This window comes from Caenorhabditis elegans, chromosome V, assembly GCF_000002985.6.
Source record: "Caenorhabditis elegans chromosome V".
In the NCBI taxonomy this organism is placed as follows: Eukaryota; Metazoa; Nematoda; class Chromadorea; order Rhabditida; family Rhabditidae; genus Caenorhabditis; species Caenorhabditis elegans.
The window spans coordinates 7,675,682-7,692,057 of record NC_003283.11 but is presented as its reverse complement, the minus strand read 5'-3'; the positions used below and the strand labels follow the sequence as shown (position 1 = coordinate 7,692,057).

The following is a 16,376-nucleotide window of genomic DNA, read 5'->3' as shown; positions in this document are numbered from 1 at the left end:
TGTTTAATGTGCAATTATGCCCCAGTTGACAGCTGATATGTACTTCCAGGAAGCACTTTTGTGCGGGAACCTGAATGATTTTCATTCAATCGACGTCTCTAAAAGAAAAACCACTCACAAGTAACATATCGTTTGAAATCTTTGATACAAAACATTGCAATAAGTGGCTCCAGCGACGGATATATTGCCACACTAGCTGCTGCAAGGCTCGCCAGTTTGCTAACATACACTTCGAAAAATGGCATGCTAAGCAACAAAAATTAAAAAAAAAAGGTCGTGTAAATTTAAAATGTGTCATCTAAAACAATAATTTGTGAAGACTTCTATGAATTTGATTTTAAAAAATTTGTTTTGGAAGATCACTATATATGTGGAGCACACTAAATACATCACGTTAAATAAACTACCGTTTACCTGAAATATTAGAGTTCTGAAAAACTGGCGATTCAATTCCATTGTCTTTGCACTCATATGAACTTGATTTTTCTTCAACGATGAATATAGGTTTGTTGCACAAAATATAATTGTTGAAAAGCAAATAATCTGAAAAAGAACAAATGTTTAACAAAGCTTTAATTCAATTGGTATTATTTACTTTTAGTATATTACAACTTACAATAATCACCGCACATCCAAGTGCGCATGTTGGTTTTGTGGTCAACGCACACAATTTCCAAAATGTTCCAAATTTTCTCCCCATTTTCCCCAATCGACCAGTACATTGGAGCAATAAAAGAGATCTTGGTAGAATCTTCATCATAACAAGCTCTCAGTTCTTCTCTATAAGTTATTAACTTTTATAAACAAACATATTTAAATGCTTACTCAATATATTCCTGTTTCTCTACGGTGTTGGCCATTCCAAAATAAACCAACAAATTCCATGCAAAGAAACAAATAAAACACGGAATAAATATCAGACTCAGTTTGAAACCTTCAATGCTAGGTAATGCGTCCGGCCTAATATATAGAAAACTCATTTTTATAAGAATATTTCAAAATACCTGCATATCGCGATATATATGTAGAAAAACTGAGCTGCGAGGAGAGATATTACAAGAGCATATGAACCGCAAAAAAGGCCTGGATAATTCGAAATGAGAAGTTTTGATATCTTTTCAAACGGTAATACTTTGTTTTCAGCTTTAAAGTTATATCAATTAACCTACATGTAATATTGTTTCCAATCCATTTATGATATTTCAAAGGGCTATCCATGTAGACAATAAATACTAGGCCTTTTATATGGATTACCTAAAGTTCTTTTATTAATTTTATTCCACAACCGGATGTGTTATTATTTCAATCCAGGCATACATCAACGAGTTTAAAGCAAATGTTGTCATAACATAACGATATGCTCCAAAGTGTTTTCCAGATTTTTTAACGAGCAAGTAAACAAAAAATGAGTTTGTGATCTGGGCGGCAAAAAATCCAATGTACTGAATTGTATGCAGCGGGCATTTTTTGTGTCTTTAAAATCAAAGGTTTTCTGTTTCTAGTTGGATAAAGACTATACTAGAGCAGGAAATGTAGGTGCTACCGGACTTTTGAATGAAACATGCTTCATTCAAAAGACAGTGTTGATAAATGGATAGATATGAATTTTGAGCTGCGAAATTTCAGAAGTGAGCTATCTGAGAGCTCAGAGAAGCTCGATTGCAAATGCCTTTCACTTTCGTAATTTCATAAAACGTTTGGGAGAGCTCTGAAAAGAACCCATTTTTTCCAGAAATCTGATATTTTGTTAAACAAAAGAATGAATTTTGCTTTTGAAGCACTTTAAAAGATCAGTTCTGAGCTTAAAATTCATACTTAACCATTTCTCAGTGTGCGCTTTCAAATGGAACATGCCTCGTTTACATGTCCAGTGGCACCTTCTCTAGTTAGATTCTTTTATTTGATAAAAAGTACTTTTCGTTCAAAAATTTATGACTCAGTACAGTTCATCATACAGTTTATATACTGCTTATAATACAAAGAACAACGTTTTTTCGATACCTATTAAATTTGGATTAAAATCGATTATTGCGACTAACTATAAATAAATCACATTTCATTCATTTTTTGCTCCCACTAAAATGCGGAAACCAACTCTTTTGGTATGTCTAGTAATGTCATATTTCAACTTTGTTGATTCTAAATCCAACCTATTGAATTCTCCCCTCAGAGTTTGTACACCAAAAGAGCAATTTGTGCTAGAAGGAAAATGCCTACGGTATGTGAACGATTTGATGTATCTAACAGAGGAATATCCACCAACTCAAATTACTGTGCCAATTGCCAAGAACATGAGTAGCGCATGTGAAAAAATTACTGTATGCTTTTGTTACTAAGACTTTTACACATTATCGTAACGATTTCAGAGTTGTTTTGCGGAAATTGAATGTGATGAAGCTCAGAGAAGCAAGGAAGTTTATGAGAGAAAATGCGAAAAAATAGAGTTCAATAACTACAAGATGCAAGAATGTATCCCAAAGTTTTATGAGACGGTCTATAACAAGTCACGCCATTGCACAGTCGAATTTGACTTTTTCTCGGTAATCATTATATATTGATAAGAAGTAGGGTTGTTATGAGGGGCCAAATTATTAGGACACTCCAGGAACTAATGTTCGAAACCTGATAGAAATATGAAATAATTAATAGTAGGAAAAAGTAGTATTTCCCTACTTGTATTTTCCGGATGCGTGACTACTCCATAATAACAATTTGTATGCCTTTTTTTATTTTTGTTTTCAAATGAATTTTGAAAGGATTGGCATTTATCAGATTAGCATAATGCGTCAACTTTTAGACGGATTTGAAAACTCGACGTGATGCATATATTAATGGAAAATCGTGTGTTGTGAGTATCGCCAACGAAAGAAGGTGTGATGAGAAAGCACTGGAATATTTGAACTCAAGTTATGACAAGTTTGTGGATATTATGAGCATCAAACCAGACGAGAAAAAATGTTCTTCATTACACGATGAAATGATATCAAAACAATGCCAACCTGTGCTCTTGAAATTGGGAAATGGTGTAGTTGGATCACTTGATAAGCTTATCAAAAATGCAAATGAGACGAAGCCTGCTGTTGAAAACAGACCGGATGTTTGTGATGAGTTGCAGGTAATTTTTGACTTATCTGATAGTGAATATTTTATCTTATATTCAAAGTATACCAGATTATTATGTTGTCATTGTCGTTTAACCAGATGAACTTTAACAGTATGAACTTTTATAGGTACGAGGTAGGCATAGGTAACACTTTTGTATGTGTGATTTTATAAAATCAAGAATTTGTTTTGGTATTCGAAATTTGTTTGGAATATCATAATAATTTTTAATTGAGTTTCTGAAGAAGCTTGTTGTTATTGTGCCTGAAGTTGAAAAAAACATTTCAGAATTGTCTTCAAAAAAGTTGTTTTTACACCCAGCATAACCAGACAAATGCCAATGCATACAAAGAAGGTTGTGAAAAGCTAACTCTTGTACCGTTCTCACTTTGCAAATTCCAAGTCATGATTAGTCCCACTTCGACAAGTTATAAGTGCGTCATCGACAGTTTACTTAATCCAAGTTCAACAATGCCTCGCAACAGTTTCTTGGAAGACAAGGAATGTATGAGAACTATGATGGGAGGAATATGTGGAGCTGCAATTTTGGAAAATTTTGACCGCGATTGGGAAGCATCTAAAACTGCGGATTTGTTTTGATAATAAAGTCCTGTCAATTGCCCATTTTTTTAATACTAAAAATCTAGAAAAAATTAAATTTGATTGTTTTCTAATTTTTTTCAAAAGCTTAAATAATCCCGCATAATGAATTCTCACATGTTTATCGGTTATGGATGAAATTAAAGTTCAATTGAATGTTTCATTAGATCTTTCTCAAAATTGCAATTCGAAAATCTTAACTAAAAATCATTTCATACATCAAACTCCTGCTGAATTCTTTTGGAAGAATTGACAACATTGGAGCAAGGAGACAAACATGAAGATCTTTCAGTAGTTTCTGCTGCTTTTCCAGAGTAGCAATAACTCCAATCAGATCTACATATCGAGTTGGGCCGCTGGAATTCAAACTTTGAAGACAGTAAACCAGCAACATTTCAGAGTAAAAACTTCGACCTTTTTCTAGTTTGTATTGAGCGTTGCTTGACAGATTGGGAATCGCTGAAAACTTGACAAAAAGTTTTTCTTTAATTTCTGACGTGAACTTCGATGTTTGGGGGTCAGGTCTCACTTGAAAATATTCTTACCTGGATTACAGATGAATATCATTTTGAGCAATAAGTATTCAATGTAGTGAACTCCAACTCTCATCAGAGCATAAAACACCATTGCAAATGTAGAATACTGGGGTTCACTTGAATTTTAATTGATTTTAATTATTTGCCAAAATTTGAACCTACGATTTTTTGGGTCGTTGAGTGCCATCCGGTTGGCGAAGATCTTCATATTTATTTTTCAATGTGTAATATGCAGAATGTAAATTTGAACAACCAACTACAACATGCCTCATCAAGATCAACTGGTCCTTTGTGTCAAGTTTTAGAAAAAATGGGAAGGTTTTCAAGAATTCGATTGATGTGAGCAAATTGAAAAATCTCCACTGTTTTCTGGAAAACTGCCTTTATTGACAAATTTCATATTTTTTAAATCGTACCTATGAGGTGAATAAGTTTTGAAATTATAATCCAAATTTGAGCTAGCAAAAATATGATTTGGGTGGTAAGGCCATCCAGGGAAAGGCTGAAAATCGGGGAAAAACTTCAAAATTATACTTGTTCACTGAATCTAACACAGTTACCCCAAATTTATTAGAAAGGCTCAGTTTGCTGGAGCAACGTAACAAATCTTCCAGTCCTCCAATTTCGGTCCAATTTGGGTTATAAGCCGATAGTCTGAATTGCTCAAGTTTGCAATCCAAATAGGTTAGCTCGTTAATCACATCTTTAATTTTCTCTTCTTTGGAGTTTTTTAAGCTTTGAGTCAAGTTTTTAGTTGTTCGAAAATTTAAAGCATTTGGGTTCATTCCAACTAAAAGACATTTTTTGAAGCGGCAAGCTCGACAACGAAGAAGTGGTTCAGCTGAAAATTGTAATTACGGATTGAGAATTTAATGAGAAATACAGAAAAGTATTTTCCGGTAAATTAAAATTTAAAAATTCAAACTAACTTCTCTTGTCTAAATCAAAACAGTCACTATTTATATAGCACCGTAGCTCAGATTTCAATAAATACATCCGACGGAAAAACGTTTTGCAGCCCTTACAAGTTGCCACGTCACAATGATGACCATGTGCCGGCCGATTACATATTTTACAGTTGAAGGGTGAAGGGAACTGAAATTATGAGCATTTTAAAATTATTGTAATAATCGGAGACAAACGAAAAAATTTTCAAGCATGTTATGAACGTCTTTAACTTTGACTTTAATGTTGGGAAATTATTTCTTAATATTATGTCTGAATGCCTGAACAAAAAACACGTTTTCACTTATCGGAAAAAAAACAACTTACTTTTAAAATAGAATTATTAGCAACCTGATGTAAAAAATCCATTGTACTGAAGAATACTACAATTTGCCAACTTAACTAAAAAATCATCTAGACGATCTAAGATGTTATCTAATTAATAGTGCATTACGTTCTACAACCGGCCATATGCCATATTTTGACCTTCATTGATCTGTGATGTCGTCGATGTCTCATTGGTAGAAACACATGTTTCTGAATTGCAGTGGAGCGCAGTTGTTGATTACCTTGTTGAACAGTCATTTGCGAAAACTTCCTAATCACTACCTCATCAGACATTCCATGAGTTGTTGAATTTGCCAATTATTGGATGCACAAAGTAGGTTTTAGTTTAGTTAGTTTCATTATTTCCAAAACAAAATATGACATTTATAAATAGTTCCACAATCTGATTGCAACAAACAGCCTAGTCACAGTTTATGAGAAATAAAACAAAACGCGTGGGTGTAGAAAACATTATGGTTTGTGATTCACTGTAGAGGGATCACATACCAAAAGGATTTAAATTCAGATTTGCCATTTTCGCGTTTTAATGTCAGTTCAACAATCAGAATATGTGAAAACTAGTCAAATAGTATACACAGTTTGGATTTCAGCCTTCAAATTTTTATTTATTCTAGGCATAACATGTTTTGCAAAATTTGTGAGGTGTCGTCTTCAGAGCTTCATTTTGGAATCGTTTCTTGCAGGTATCTGGTTTTGATGGTAGTAAAATTTGATACACAATTCTTTATTTGAAACAGATCGTGTGCGGCGTTTTTCCGAAGATATGTAAACTCTCCAAAGCAGCTGAAAAAATGCAATTGTGAAGCGGAGCGGGCTCCGTGCAGATATTGTAGGATGAAGATGTGTGTGAAAAATGGAATGATGATCACAAGTTAGTTTAAAAATTTTTTTTTCATCTATTGTAAAACTGTGATTTTGCACGATGATGCCAGACTATTCTTTTTAAAAACCCGTTTATTAAGATGCATTATTTTTCCATTATTCTAATTTAACTTTAATTTAAAAGTTCAAATATGGAGTATTGTTGAATGTATAGTCAATGACATAAATTTCAGAAGTTCAACAAAAACGCGACCACAATCTCCCGCGAGCTGGCAGAAATTTTATTGAGGTAGACACCTACTTGTTCAAATTTTTGTAAAAACAAATTTTTCAGACGGCACAAATTGCTCTTCGCAACAATGATCGAACTCTCAACGCACTGAGTAATTACCGAATTCTTGCCAAGGAAAGAGAAGTTGTTCATAAATCTTCGAGTTCGGAGCAGATTAACTATTTCGAGTATACCAGTATTGCAATTGTGGATTCTCGAATTTTATGGAAAAAGTTGGAGAAAACATTCCTAGAGTTGCAGGACCTTAATGATCTGGACAAGTTGAATTTATTCTCAAACTTTTATCCAAAGTGGACATTTTTTGAGTCGGCTATTTTTGCTGTTGAGAAAAAATCGGATGTTCACACATTTTTCGCGCCGAATGGAAAACCAGCAAAACAAATTTCGAAATTTTATAAAGACTGCATGATTGGGAAAAGTATGAAGGATATTGATGTTTATCGCATATTTGAACCGTATTGGAAGTCGTACTATGTCCACGTGGCATATCCATTGTTCGAATTGAAATTTGATCAAATGGAATTAATGGCTCTGCTTGCACTGATGTTATTGGATCCAGGATACACAAATATATCAGAAAAATGCTCTGAAATGTGTCATCGAATGAGAAAAGTTATTCAAAGAGAGTTGAGAGGATATTATTTGGAGAATAATAAACCTACAGATCGAATGTTGAAAGTTTTTGAGGCATTGCTTTTAATGGAGGTAAATCTTGAATTTATTTCTCGTTTACTTGATTTTGAAACTTCTTTTTTTATTCAAAAAATGTTAAAAGACTAAAAGATTATGTACGACTTTTGTCACAGTTCCGATAACTTAGCTAATTCTGAAAAAGAAATGTTTTTCAGAAAACAGATCGCTGGCTTCAAGAAGAAGTTCAAATGTGCGAGATGTACAATGTTCAAGCTGATGAAGAGTTCCGTCGAATGGTGTTGGTTCGGAAAATTTAAGTGTTTTTACTGAAAACTTCGCACATATTTTGGCTCTCTCACTGTTATTTTTAAATATGTACTATTTTTATTTTTTTTGACCATAAAAATGGCAATGATGTTTTGCAACAGAGAATACAATTTAAAAAAATCTTTGAACTCCACGGTTACAACGAAAGCGTGTCAGACTATTTATCGCTCAATTTTTAGTGTTTTTCTCATTAACTAATTCATAGATTTTGTTATCAGCTTATTCCTCAGAGATCCCACTTATTGCGGCTATTGTTCTGATTACCCTTATTTCCGTTTTTTATCTCTTTCATTTAATATTACGTATTTCAGATTTTGTATAGATAATATTGGTATTCGCTCAAATTTTTGTGTTGAGACAGCTCATAATTTCAGGCCTATTGAATACAATTTGTGTTTTTTTTTCACTTTGACTGATCTTTTTGACCAAGAAAAGCTTTGGATTCATACATTCAATTTTTCCGGAAAGATTAAGATTCATTTTTTTCTGTAAATAATGCTTCTTATTCACTACATCAACCTAACTCACTTTCAAAACCACACTGAATATTTTCCATATTTAAAAAATTATCTATATCTAGAATTTTTCTTATACATAATTGAGTAAGTATCAAAAATCGGTTCAAACAAAATTTAATATTAATTTTTAGTACCATCCAATTTTCCTTTTTCTTCTGGGTTATGCTATGTGCAAAACAGTTTCATTTCAATTTCACTATCTTGTTAGGTTATATTTATTGTATTCATATTATGGATAACATCGCAAATATCACCATGCGACTAGATATGTTCTTTGGAATAGACGGTAAGAAATGTTTAGGAGATATTTTTCAGTTGATGTTACGTATATTTATTTTCCTAGAAAGAAAACCAGACAAAAAACAACAGTTCAAACTAATTGTTTTTTAGGAAAATAAATTTTTGATTTTTAATCTAACCGATTCTCGACAAGCATTAAACAACTATTTTCAGTGAGAATACTCTCTAAATAAACGTAAAGGAAACCTCCAAGTACTTTTTTGATTTGCTGAAACTTTCAGTCAAAGTTTTGGTGAACTGGCAAATTTGGAAAATCTTCAGATTTTTTTAAAAACTTGAATTTTTTTATAACCTCACAATATCTAGATAGCATATTTTTTAAATTAGTATTATATTCAAGATTAATCAAAAAGGGATCGTTTTGAGAGTAAGACTATCAAGAATGCGACTAAAAGAGACTCTGAGGCAAAAATAGCAACTACTTCACTTGTTTTATAATTTTTTTTTAAGATCTGAAAGTCTACAATGATAAGATCTTCACTGCCTCAATGAATGTCTCAATTTTCACAATGGCATCTGCAATGTGCATTTTACCATGCATGATTATTGAACGGTGTTTTGCCACGTATTTTGTGGAAAACTATGAGAAAAAGCCAAGAAAGTACATTTCAATTTCTTTGATTTTCCTTCTTATCACATTTGGAACAATTTCCTGTTATTTTCTCCGTAACGCTTCAAATACAATATACGTGGTGATATGTCTTATATCATTAAATGCATTGGCTCTGGTAGTCACCGGGTATTTAAAACACTACAACAAAGTGCAGTACAACAAAAACCACGCAATATTGTCGTCAGTGATAACTACATATTCATTAACTCAAAGATACCAAATAACAGAAAATATAAGGATACTTCGGGTAACTTTAATTTTTGAACGCAACGATAACTTTAATATCTCCAAATGTTTTAGATGCTCAACCTGATAATTTTTTACATGGGATTCATGAATGTAGTGCTTGTGCTCAGTGTGATGTTATCAGGATTGAAGGAAATAACTCCGGAGCAACAAGCTATTTGTAGTGTTGCGCTTAACACTGCCATTTTTGTTTATAGCTTTTTGCTATCACATATTATTTCCTACTGCTGTGAAAAATGGAAACGTCATTTATCAGCCACGTGGAGAAAGGTGGGTTTGTATATAAAATATCTTAAATTTTTTAAACTACTCTTTGTACAAAACTTCATATATGAACTTATTTTGACAAGCTTTTTTTTTAACTATTTTTGACAAGACTCACGTCTCATGTCAGGTCTACTTGGCCACCTTCCATTTTCAGAAGTTTTTTTTGTTTTCTAAACCCAAAATTTTGAATTTTTCTTATTAACATGTTTGGTTTTTGAATTGAAACGTGTCATGTTAAATTTTAAGGCATTTTTCCAACAAAAATAATTTGGTTGCCGAAAATTAATATTTTTGTAGAATCGAGTTCCTCTAGAAAGTTCTCGAAATCTTTCAATTTCCATAAACGCATTGAACCAAAATTCAACATGCTTGTTGCTAAAAAAATTTAAAAGGGAACATTTTCCAAAAGAAAAAATATTCTGAATAAAGTTTCAGATTGGCTTCAACTCTGCCACTGTTCAAGTTGCACCACTTTGCGATACATTTGGCTCCGAAATGAATGTGAATGTGACCGTGGAGACTTATTTCGATAACCTCAAAACTACATGGAATGTGCCAACGACTTCTGCGACAAGACAACATAGTATTGTTGAAGCATAATTGTTTTGAATTTTCTGGAATTTAACTGTAACTATAGAATAAGCTATTCAAAAATTTTGTGATTTTCCGAATAAGCAATATTATTTTTCGGTTACATTTTTTACAAACCGCAGTGATTATTGAAGAAGAAGAAAACTGGTGGGCTTAAAACAAAAAAAAAGATGGGAAAATACAACTGACACTAGACGTCAGTTATAAAATCATAAATATTATTTCCGTTGTAAAAAGTGATTTTTCGAACAAAAACTGTCTAGTTGTCTATCTCTCGCTCTGTCTCGCTATGTTGTTAAAACATTAACCGACACTGCCGTCCTACCTACAAAGTACGCATTTGCCCACTTGCTGTTTCCCAGCAAAATATTGATTTCTCACCGACTGTACGGAAATGTTGTAGTCTCGGTTGAGTACTTAATAGAAGGAACGATGTTGAAAACAGACGAGTATAAAATTTTTCGTTCGGATTTTCTTGTTTAAAATGATTTTCTTTCTACTTTTGACCGCATTTGTGTTATACTTGTTCAATGAATTTTATTGGAAGCGACGAGGATTGCCACCAGGTTAGTCAAACTCAAACTTCGAAAATTTCGGAATTTATGTTTTTTTGGAAAATTGGAAATAAATTTTAATCGCCAATGAAATTCAGGAAAGTTCAAAATTTACAGGTCCCATTCCACTTCCCATTATCGGAAATATGATTGAACTTTTCTCCTATCCTCCACCAACCGCGGCATACGACGCATGGACCAAGAAATTTGGCAAGATATACACAGTTTGGATGGGAACTGACCCAGCTGTCATAATAACTGGATACAAAGAGCTCAAGGACACTTTTGTTAATGATGGACACAGCTACTTAGACAAAATGATTTACTCAAAGTTGAATACATCGCTTCGTGGAGGAGACTATGGAGTTATTGACACTAATGGGAACACGTGGAAAGAGCACCGAAAATTTGCGTTGCATACTTTGAGGGATTTCGGTATGGGGAAGGAAGCTATGGAAGCATCGATTCAGTTAGAAGTTGACAAAATTGATGAAGAGCTGAAGAAGGTGGAAGGAAAGGAAGTTAATATTCAGGTGAGTAAGGTTTCGTGTGTAGGCAGAGCGTTTCGCCTCTGTTTGTACGTTTTTGAAAAAATTATACTGACAACACTATGACAACTTCCTGCCAACAATTTGGTAACTTATTGTAGTGGCACTAAATAAGTTGCCAGGTTGCTGGCAGTAAGTTGCCTCCGAAAGCAATAGCGGAAAATTGCGTTTTTATTTGCTTTACCTAAAGTTTAAATTAAAAATAGTGAACTATATTGATGCCTCCGTGAAATTTTTCAATAAGTTTAAACTGTCACAATGTTATCTCTTTAACCAATTTTTCAGGAACATTTCGACTTGGCAATTGGCAACATAATCAACCAGTTCCTCTTTGGAAACCGATTCAAAGATTCCTCAAAATTCAATGAGCTTAAGAAACTACTGGACCTTTTCTTTGAAGTTCAAGGTAGTCTTCGTGTCTACTTCGCGTATACAGTCGATTTTTTGCCTCAATGGATGGTCGAGCTTCTCACTCCTGAGTAAGTATTCTATAAGTTCAATTAGAATTGATCATCAAATAAAAAATGTTTGCAGTGTCAGCCGAGTGCGTGATGGAATCTACCAATTCTTCGATGAACAAATCGAAGAACACCGACAGGAAATTGATTTTGAAACTTCTGATAGCAAGGATTACGTAGAAACTTTTATGAAAGAGCAAAAGAAACGAGAAGCCGAAGGAGATTTTGCGTCATTTTCGAATGAGCAGTTGAAGAATATGTGTTTCGATATGTGGGTTGCCGGGATGCACACAACTACAAATACAATGGGATTCCTCACTGCTTTTGCACTTAATAATATGGATGCTCAGAGGAAAATGCAGAAGGAATTGACAGAAGTAATTGGAGACCGAGTGGTTACAATGAAGGATAAATTGAACTTACCATACACAAATGCATTTATTAATGTAAGTAGTTGTAGACTCAAAATGATTATCTAGAAATCTAGCGTCTACATTTAGCTAATTTTCGTGACGACTTTAATTTTAATGGTTATTTTCAGGAAGCTCAACGATGTGCCAATCTAGTCCCAATGAATCTCCCACATGCTGTTACTCGTGATGTTCAACTCCTTGGGTGTACAATTCCAAAGGGAACAACAGTCATTCACCAAATCAGCAGTGTTATGTCAGACCCAGAAATATTCGAAGAACCCGAAAGATTTGTGCCTGAAAGATATCTGGATGAGAGTGGAAATCTGAAAAAAATCGAAGAACTTGTCCCATTCTCAATTGGGAAACGGGTATGTCTTGGAGAAGGACTTGCTCGAATGGAATTGTTCCTGTTCACTGCAAATTCTTTCAATCGATACGAGTTTAACTGTGGATCCAATGGAGTTCCATCACTGGAGAGAACTTTTGCTTTCATCGCAAAAGCTCAAGATTACACATGTCAGGTCAAGCCAAGATACTCAAGCTAAAGTTTCAGACTGTTTTTAATTTTTGCTTTGTGATATTTGTTTGTTCAAACTGAGATCTTTAAATGAAAAATGAAGCTTTAAAAGTTACCATTTTCTGTGAATTAGGGCTATGCAATCGGACGAATTCGTGCGTCTGGTTTTTCGAACGTCTGGTTGCACATCCCTACTGTGAATTGATTTCAATATTGTTTAATTCGAATGTTCTCTATAATAGCATGCCTTGTTTTTTTGTAAAACTACTCTCTATTCTATTTTACACTATCAGAAAACGCCAAATTGGTACATTTTTGCCTGATCATGCGTAAAAATATAAAAGCTATTTTTTTAAAGAACGATCAAAAATCTTCCAACCAGAATTATGTGAATAAAACCAACATTTTGATCTTAAACCTTACATAACTAATTTTTGAGTTTCAAGTTTTTGAAGCTATTCAGCTGGAATATCACATTAGATTTGAATCAAGGCATATGGAAGTTTCCTCATCGAATTATGCTTGACGCAACATAGTTTCGAGTGTATAGTTTTCTAGTCCGTTACCGTATTCTTATGAGATCGGGAACATTATTGTTGATGTTGATATTATTGCAACCAAATAACGCATTCTCCGAAAAAAAACTGAACCGCCACTTTAGTAGTTCGTCCAAAAGAAGACTGATGAAGTTAGAGTTGGACTAAACATGCCTGCTTTTTTTTCTAATTTTGAATTTACAAGGCGATTTCTTTTAACATCAATTGATCATTGTCAAGGGATTTCAAATTCTTTGGAGATGTTTGAATTTAGAACTGCCTGCAAATGTTTATTTTTAGTTGTTTCTGATCTTGACATTTTGAGTAATTATTGCAAAGGAGTTACACTAGGTGAATAACTTTCAAATTCATAGATCAATTTCGAAATACGTATGTTTGAGGTTTTTCATATCCAATCAACAAAAAGATAAAAAATACACTAACTTGAATTATATAAAATGTCACTGTGGAACGCGGTTTCATGTGCTTACAAAAATAAATTCTAAAGTAGTAATATACAATTGTTTATAGATCAATCTGCAAATATCATCAACTCTTTGAATTTGTGCATCAAAATTCTAGTAATTCCTCAACAGTAGCTGTTATCATACATTTTTTTAAAATTTTCCGATCATTATGGCAAATGTTTCGAATTTTTCTCACGAACAATATTACCCGTACTAACAGCCGAAATAAAAATCTATATGTATGTCTTCAATAATTCCAATTAGATGTGCATAGTATCATTTGACATTATCAGGATAATCGCATTGTTATTCAGGTCTGACATTATTTGTTAGGTGCCGAGCTATTGTTGCAGGAACCGATGACAAATGGATTATTAGATAAGTGGATTAATAGGACAAACATCTCAGAAAAATTTCAACAGCTACGTAAATGAATTCTAAAGTACTTTTTTTTTCTATATTTCATCCTCAAACATAATTTAATCGTTCATTTTTCTGTTTTGACATCAATTCTCCCAAAGTAAAACATCTTTCAATGATCATGATTTCTTCCGATGTCTCTAATTTGTATAGTTTGGCCTGTTCTCCGAAAGCCGTAACATCTTTTTTGTGATGTCAAGGATTACGTGGAGTCAGAAACCCAGAAGAATGTTCTATTTTCTGATAAAAGTGAAACAGACCCAGTGAAACGGAAATCAGATCAGTTAGAATAGGAATACGAAAATTTCAGAATCTATGTCATGACTCCTTTCAAACAAGGCATAAACTTGATGATTGAGAACGTCACTGTGAAGATTTGAGTTATGTTAAGATGTTTCTTTTTTAAACATTGATTTCAAAAACAGGACTTCTCGTGTTATCTTCGGATCCCAAATAAACTACTTCCGGGAACATAGTTCTTCAAAAACGTCTTATTACAGAGATTTTTGACATACAATTAAAGTCACATTTCACTGCTCAGAAACATGTTGAAAATGTGACTCGAAGTTTGAAGATCGTTGAAATGTCATGAAAAATATAATGTTTCAGAAAATAAACAATACAAATGGGAAAGTTAATCAAGGGGTTTTGGCAACTCTTATTTAAGAGAAAAAAAACTTTTCAAAAATGGTTTTATTACATTTGTTTGCATTTAATTACCTTAATTTTTTCAAATTTGAAACTATGAAAAACTAGAAAATTGAAACGAATTTTGAAATTAATAAAAATTGTCGATACAAAATCTTCAAAAATCTGGAAGTTTTCAAATTGCTAGAAAATGCTCGAAAGATGACAACTGAAACATTGCCAAAAAAAATTTTGGAGGAAAAGCCGAAAGGAAGCCAATTGGTGTGCATACTGCGTTGCTCAGTCCCGCCCAGTCTGATGTAAAAGCCACGCCTCATTTTTCATGGCGATGCATGCGAATGAAAGTGAATGTCTAAAACAGAGTTCCTGAAGAATCAAATTAAAAAAGAGCTGATCAACATACAACTTTATTGGTCTTTCAAAGAAAAATTCGTAAAGAGGAAACGTGGAAAAGAATGGAAAAACGACAGGTAGATTGAGAAAAAGAGGAGAGGTCAGACATCATTGCAAGAGGACATTTCATGAAGTAGATTTTTCGGAGGTTTTTGGAGAAGGTGGTAATTCGAAGTTTTCAGTCTTGGTCGGTGAGCTTGTATCCAGAGTTTTCGAAGTCTTCGATGGAATTTGGCATATTGCACAAGGGTTTGTTACAATAACAGATCACCGTATCGGCATAATGCACTGAGCGGGTATTGTCCAATGCGGTCTTCTGAAAAACAGTGCAAATTAAGATTATTATTATGCTCTTATTGTTACTTGAAACTTACTTCAACTCGATGACATGTTCCATCTGCAAGGGCGAGCTCTTGTTTTCTGGGTGCATTCTTGAAGTTGTTGCTGATTCCACCAAACGACGCAATCCGCTCGCTGGAGTAGTACATTGAAAAACAGGAAATCATGTTATCAATGATCCTGGCTTTTGGGGTTCCGACGTTCTGCTGATAGCACTCGATGGCGTCAGAGGAAGCGATGATTGCGGCAAGCAAGACAATAGCGGTTTTTGTGGAGAACATTTTTTGGGTTGCACGACGGGGGAATTCCAAAACAATGTGTAAATTAACTAAGTCTTACCGCCTTTTATATGCTCCTCAAATCCCGCCCCATTTACCACCGGTATTCTGAAATTTCAGCTCCACCCTTTTCACTTGTGGGTGGAGTCCTGAAACAACATTTCGACGAGTTTAAGAGTTTGAGCCACGCCTCTAGCTCTCACGAAGTGGGAGGAGTTCTGAAAGGGTAGCTTCCAACATATCTTTGTGGAATTGAACCACGCCCTGGTTTTGAATCTGCAACACTCTGGGAGGCATTGTATGCTTTTGGAAAATATTTGGTACGAAATAAAGGATAAGCAATTTTTCAAGCATTTTTCAATGTGAAGTTGGAAAACAAGGCTGGAAATCCGGACAGAACCAGACGAATTTCAATTACTGGACACTGATTTTTTTGTATTCCGGATAAAATGGAACGAGGAATGAAGACTTAATAGCCTATTCAAGAATTAAAAGATTAATAATCTAAAACTTACAGTTAGAGACTCACAGTTGTTAGAGAGCAAGTTTCTTAGGATTTTGCAATTTTCTCTGAAGTTGTTGGCTGAAAACATACATTATTTAAATTACCCGCGAGCTCTTCTTTTCTGAATATCTAAGTTTTGGAATAATTCTTATAACTATAA

At 33.8% G+C, this 16,376-nt stretch overlaps 6 protein-coding genes and 1 pseudogene across 10 annotated transcripts; 4 read left to right on the top strand and 3 right to left on the bottom strand.

The window, feature by feature from the left end:
- Positions 1-14: 14 nt before the first annotated feature.
- On the bottom strand, positions 15-1,464 carry str-147 (annotated as a pseudogene). The gene is made up of 8 exons: positions 1,285-1,464; positions 1,169-1,252; positions 1,005-1,082; positions 826-960; positions 617-780; positions 415-543; positions 119-199; positions 15-70 (listed from the first exon to the last, which is right to left on the bottom strand). Coding segments are annotated over exons 1-8 (907 nt in total).
- A 605-nt stretch (positions 1,465-2,069) lies between these two features.
- C12D5.9 (T20D4.11-like domain-containing protein) lies at positions 2,070-3,865 on the top strand. Its single transcript, NM_072590.2, has 4 exons — positions 2,070-2,318; positions 2,367-2,540; positions 2,798-3,115; positions 3,391-3,865. The coding sequence occupies exons 1-4, from the start codon at positions 2,082-2,084 to the stop codon at positions 3,700-3,702; spliced, it is 1,041 nt and encodes a 346-aa protein (NP_504991.1). The 5' UTR covers positions 2,070-2,081; the 3' UTR covers positions 3,703-3,865.
- Positions 3,830-5,708, bottom strand: nhr-152 (Nuclear Hormone Receptor family). Of its 3 annotated transcripts, NR_136358.1 has the most exons (8): positions 5,511-5,676; positions 5,168-5,333; positions 4,940-5,079; positions 4,799-4,892; positions 4,655-4,740; positions 4,401-4,607; positions 4,248-4,354; positions 3,899-4,161 (listed from the first exon to the last, which is right to left on the bottom strand). NR_136358.1 is itself a non-coding variant. In NM_072589.5 (7 exons), the coding sequence occupies exons 1-7, from the start codon at positions 5,550-5,552 to the stop codon at positions 3,899-3,901; spliced, it is 1,152 nt and encodes a 383-aa protein (NP_504990.2). In that variant the 5' UTR covers positions 5,553-5,708; the 3' UTR covers positions 3,830-3,898. The 3 variants fall into 3 exon arrangements, 1 of the variants encoding a protein (NP_504990.2); NM_072589.5 differs by having other exon boundaries at positions 3,830-4,161; positions 4,799-5,079; positions 5,511-5,708; NR_136359.1 differs by lacking the exon at positions 5,511-5,676 and having other exon boundaries at positions 5,168-5,334.
- Positions 5,709-5,722: 14 nt separating this feature from the next.
- On the top strand, positions 5,723-8,006 carry nhr-94. Of its 2 annotated transcripts, NM_001392548.1 has the most exons (6): positions 5,723-5,844; positions 6,146-6,214; positions 6,269-6,402; positions 6,587-6,642; positions 6,688-7,350; positions 7,494-8,006. In NM_001392548.1, the coding sequence occupies exons 2-6, from the start codon at positions 6,153-6,155 to the stop codon at positions 7,593-7,595; spliced, it is 1,017 nt and encodes a 338-aa protein (NP_001379662.1). In that variant the 5' UTR covers positions 5,723-5,844; positions 6,146-6,152; the 3' UTR covers positions 7,596-8,006. The 2 variants fall into 2 exon arrangements, with proteins under 2 accessions (NP_001379662.1, NP_001370423.1); NM_001383342.1 differs by having other exon boundaries at positions 5,757-5,844; positions 6,587-7,350; positions 7,494-7,609.
- A 94-nt stretch (positions 8,007-8,100) lies between these two features.
- sre-11 (Serpentine Receptor, class E (Epsilon)) lies at positions 8,101-10,238 on the top strand (the record flags this gene model as incomplete). The annotated part of the gene is made up of 5 exons (NM_182415.5): positions 8,101-8,207; positions 8,255-8,409; positions 8,874-9,283; positions 9,337-9,552; positions 9,985-10,238. The coding sequence occupies 5 exons, from the start codon at positions 8,101-8,103 to the stop codon at positions 10,147-10,149; spliced, it is 1,053 nt and encodes a 350-aa protein (NP_872215.2). The 3' UTR covers positions 10,150-10,238.
- A 360-nt stretch (positions 10,239-10,598) lies between these two features.
- On the top strand, positions 10,599-12,744 carry cyp-33A1 (CYtochrome P450 family). The gene is made up of 5 exons (NM_072587.6): positions 10,599-10,706; positions 10,812-11,227; positions 11,528-11,721; positions 11,777-12,146; positions 12,242-12,744. Exons 1-5 carry the CDS (start codon positions 10,625-10,627, stop codon positions 12,656-12,658), a joined length of 1,479 nt encoding a protein of 492 aa, NP_504988.1. The 5' UTR covers positions 10,599-10,624; the 3' UTR covers positions 12,659-12,744.
- Positions 12,745-15,092: 2,348 nt separating this feature from the next.
- On the bottom strand, positions 15,093-15,854 carry nssp-55 (Activin_recp domain-containing protein). Its single transcript, NM_072586.7, has 2 exons — positions 15,469-15,854; positions 15,093-15,410 (listed from the first exon to the last, which is right to left on the bottom strand). The coding sequence occupies exons 1-2, from the start codon at positions 15,712-15,714 to the stop codon at positions 15,273-15,275; spliced, it is 384 nt and encodes a 127-aa protein (NP_504987.1). The 5' UTR covers positions 15,715-15,854; the 3' UTR covers positions 15,093-15,272.
- Positions 15,855-16,376: the final 522 nt, after the last annotated feature.

What these genes read in the sequence shown, in the direction of transcription:
- nhr-152 (NM_072589.5), bottom strand. Translation starts at nt 5,552, where the DNA reads ATGGATTTTTTACATCAGGTTGCTAATAATTCTATTTTAAAA. An exon ending in GCCTTTCTAATAAATTTGGG is followed by an intron (nt 4,741 to 4,798) that starts GTAACTGTGTTA and finishes CCCGATTTTCAG; the next exon opens with CCTTTCCCTGGATGGCCTTA. An exon ending in AAAACTTATTCACCTCATAG is followed by an intron (nt 4,608 to 4,654) that starts GTACGATTTAAA and finishes GCAGTTTTCCAG; the next exon opens with AAAACAGTGGAGATTTTTCA.
- nhr-94 (NM_001392548.1), top strand. Translation starts at nt 6,153, where the DNA reads ATGTTTTGCAAAATTTGTGAGGTGTCGTCTTCAGAGCTTCATTTTGGA. An exon ending in CTGGCAGAAATTTTATTGAG is followed by an intron (nt 6,643 to 6,687) that starts GTAGACACCTAC and finishes CAAATTTTTCAG; the next exon opens with ACGGCACAAATTGCTCTTCG. An exon ending in AGGCATTGCTTTTAATGGAG is followed by an intron (nt 7,351 to 7,493) that starts GTAAATCTTGAA and finishes AATGTTTTTCAG; the next exon opens with AAAACAGATCGCTGGCTTCA.
- cyp-33A1 (NM_072587.6), top strand. Translation starts at nt 10,625, where the DNA reads ATGATTTTCTTTCTACTTTTGACCGCATTTGTGTTATACTTGTTCAAT. An exon ending in GTCGAGCTTCTCACTCCTGA is followed by an intron (nt 11,722 to 11,776) that starts GTAAGTATTCTA and finishes AAATGTTTGCAG; the next exon opens with TGTCAGCCGAGTGCGTGATG. An exon ending in ACACAAATGCATTTATTAAT is followed by an intron (nt 12,147 to 12,241) that starts GTAAGTAGTTGT and finishes GGTTATTTTCAG; the next exon opens with GAAGCTCAACGATGTGCCAA.
- nssp-55 (NM_072586.7), bottom strand. Translation starts at nt 15,714, where the DNA reads ATGTTCTCCACAAAAACCGCTATTGTCTTGCTTGCCGCAATCATCGCT. An exon ending in GAACATGTCATCGAGTTGAA is followed by an intron (nt 15,411 to 15,468) that starts GTAAGTTTCAAG and finishes ACTGTTTTTCAG; the next exon opens with AAGACCGCATTGGACAATAC.
- C12D5.9 (NM_072590.2), top strand. Translation starts at nt 2,082, where the DNA reads ATGCGGAAACCAACTCTTTTGGTATGTCTAGTAATGTCATATTTCAAC. An exon ending in GCGCATGTGAAAAAATTACT is followed by an intron (nt 2,319 to 2,366) that starts GTATGCTTTTGT and finishes TAACGATTTCAG; the next exon opens with AGTTGTTTTGCGGAAATTGA. An exon ending in ATGTTTGTGATGAGTTGCAG is followed by an intron (nt 3,116 to 3,390) that starts GTAATTTTTGAC and finishes AAAACATTTCAG; the next exon opens with AATTGTCTTCAAAAAAGTTG.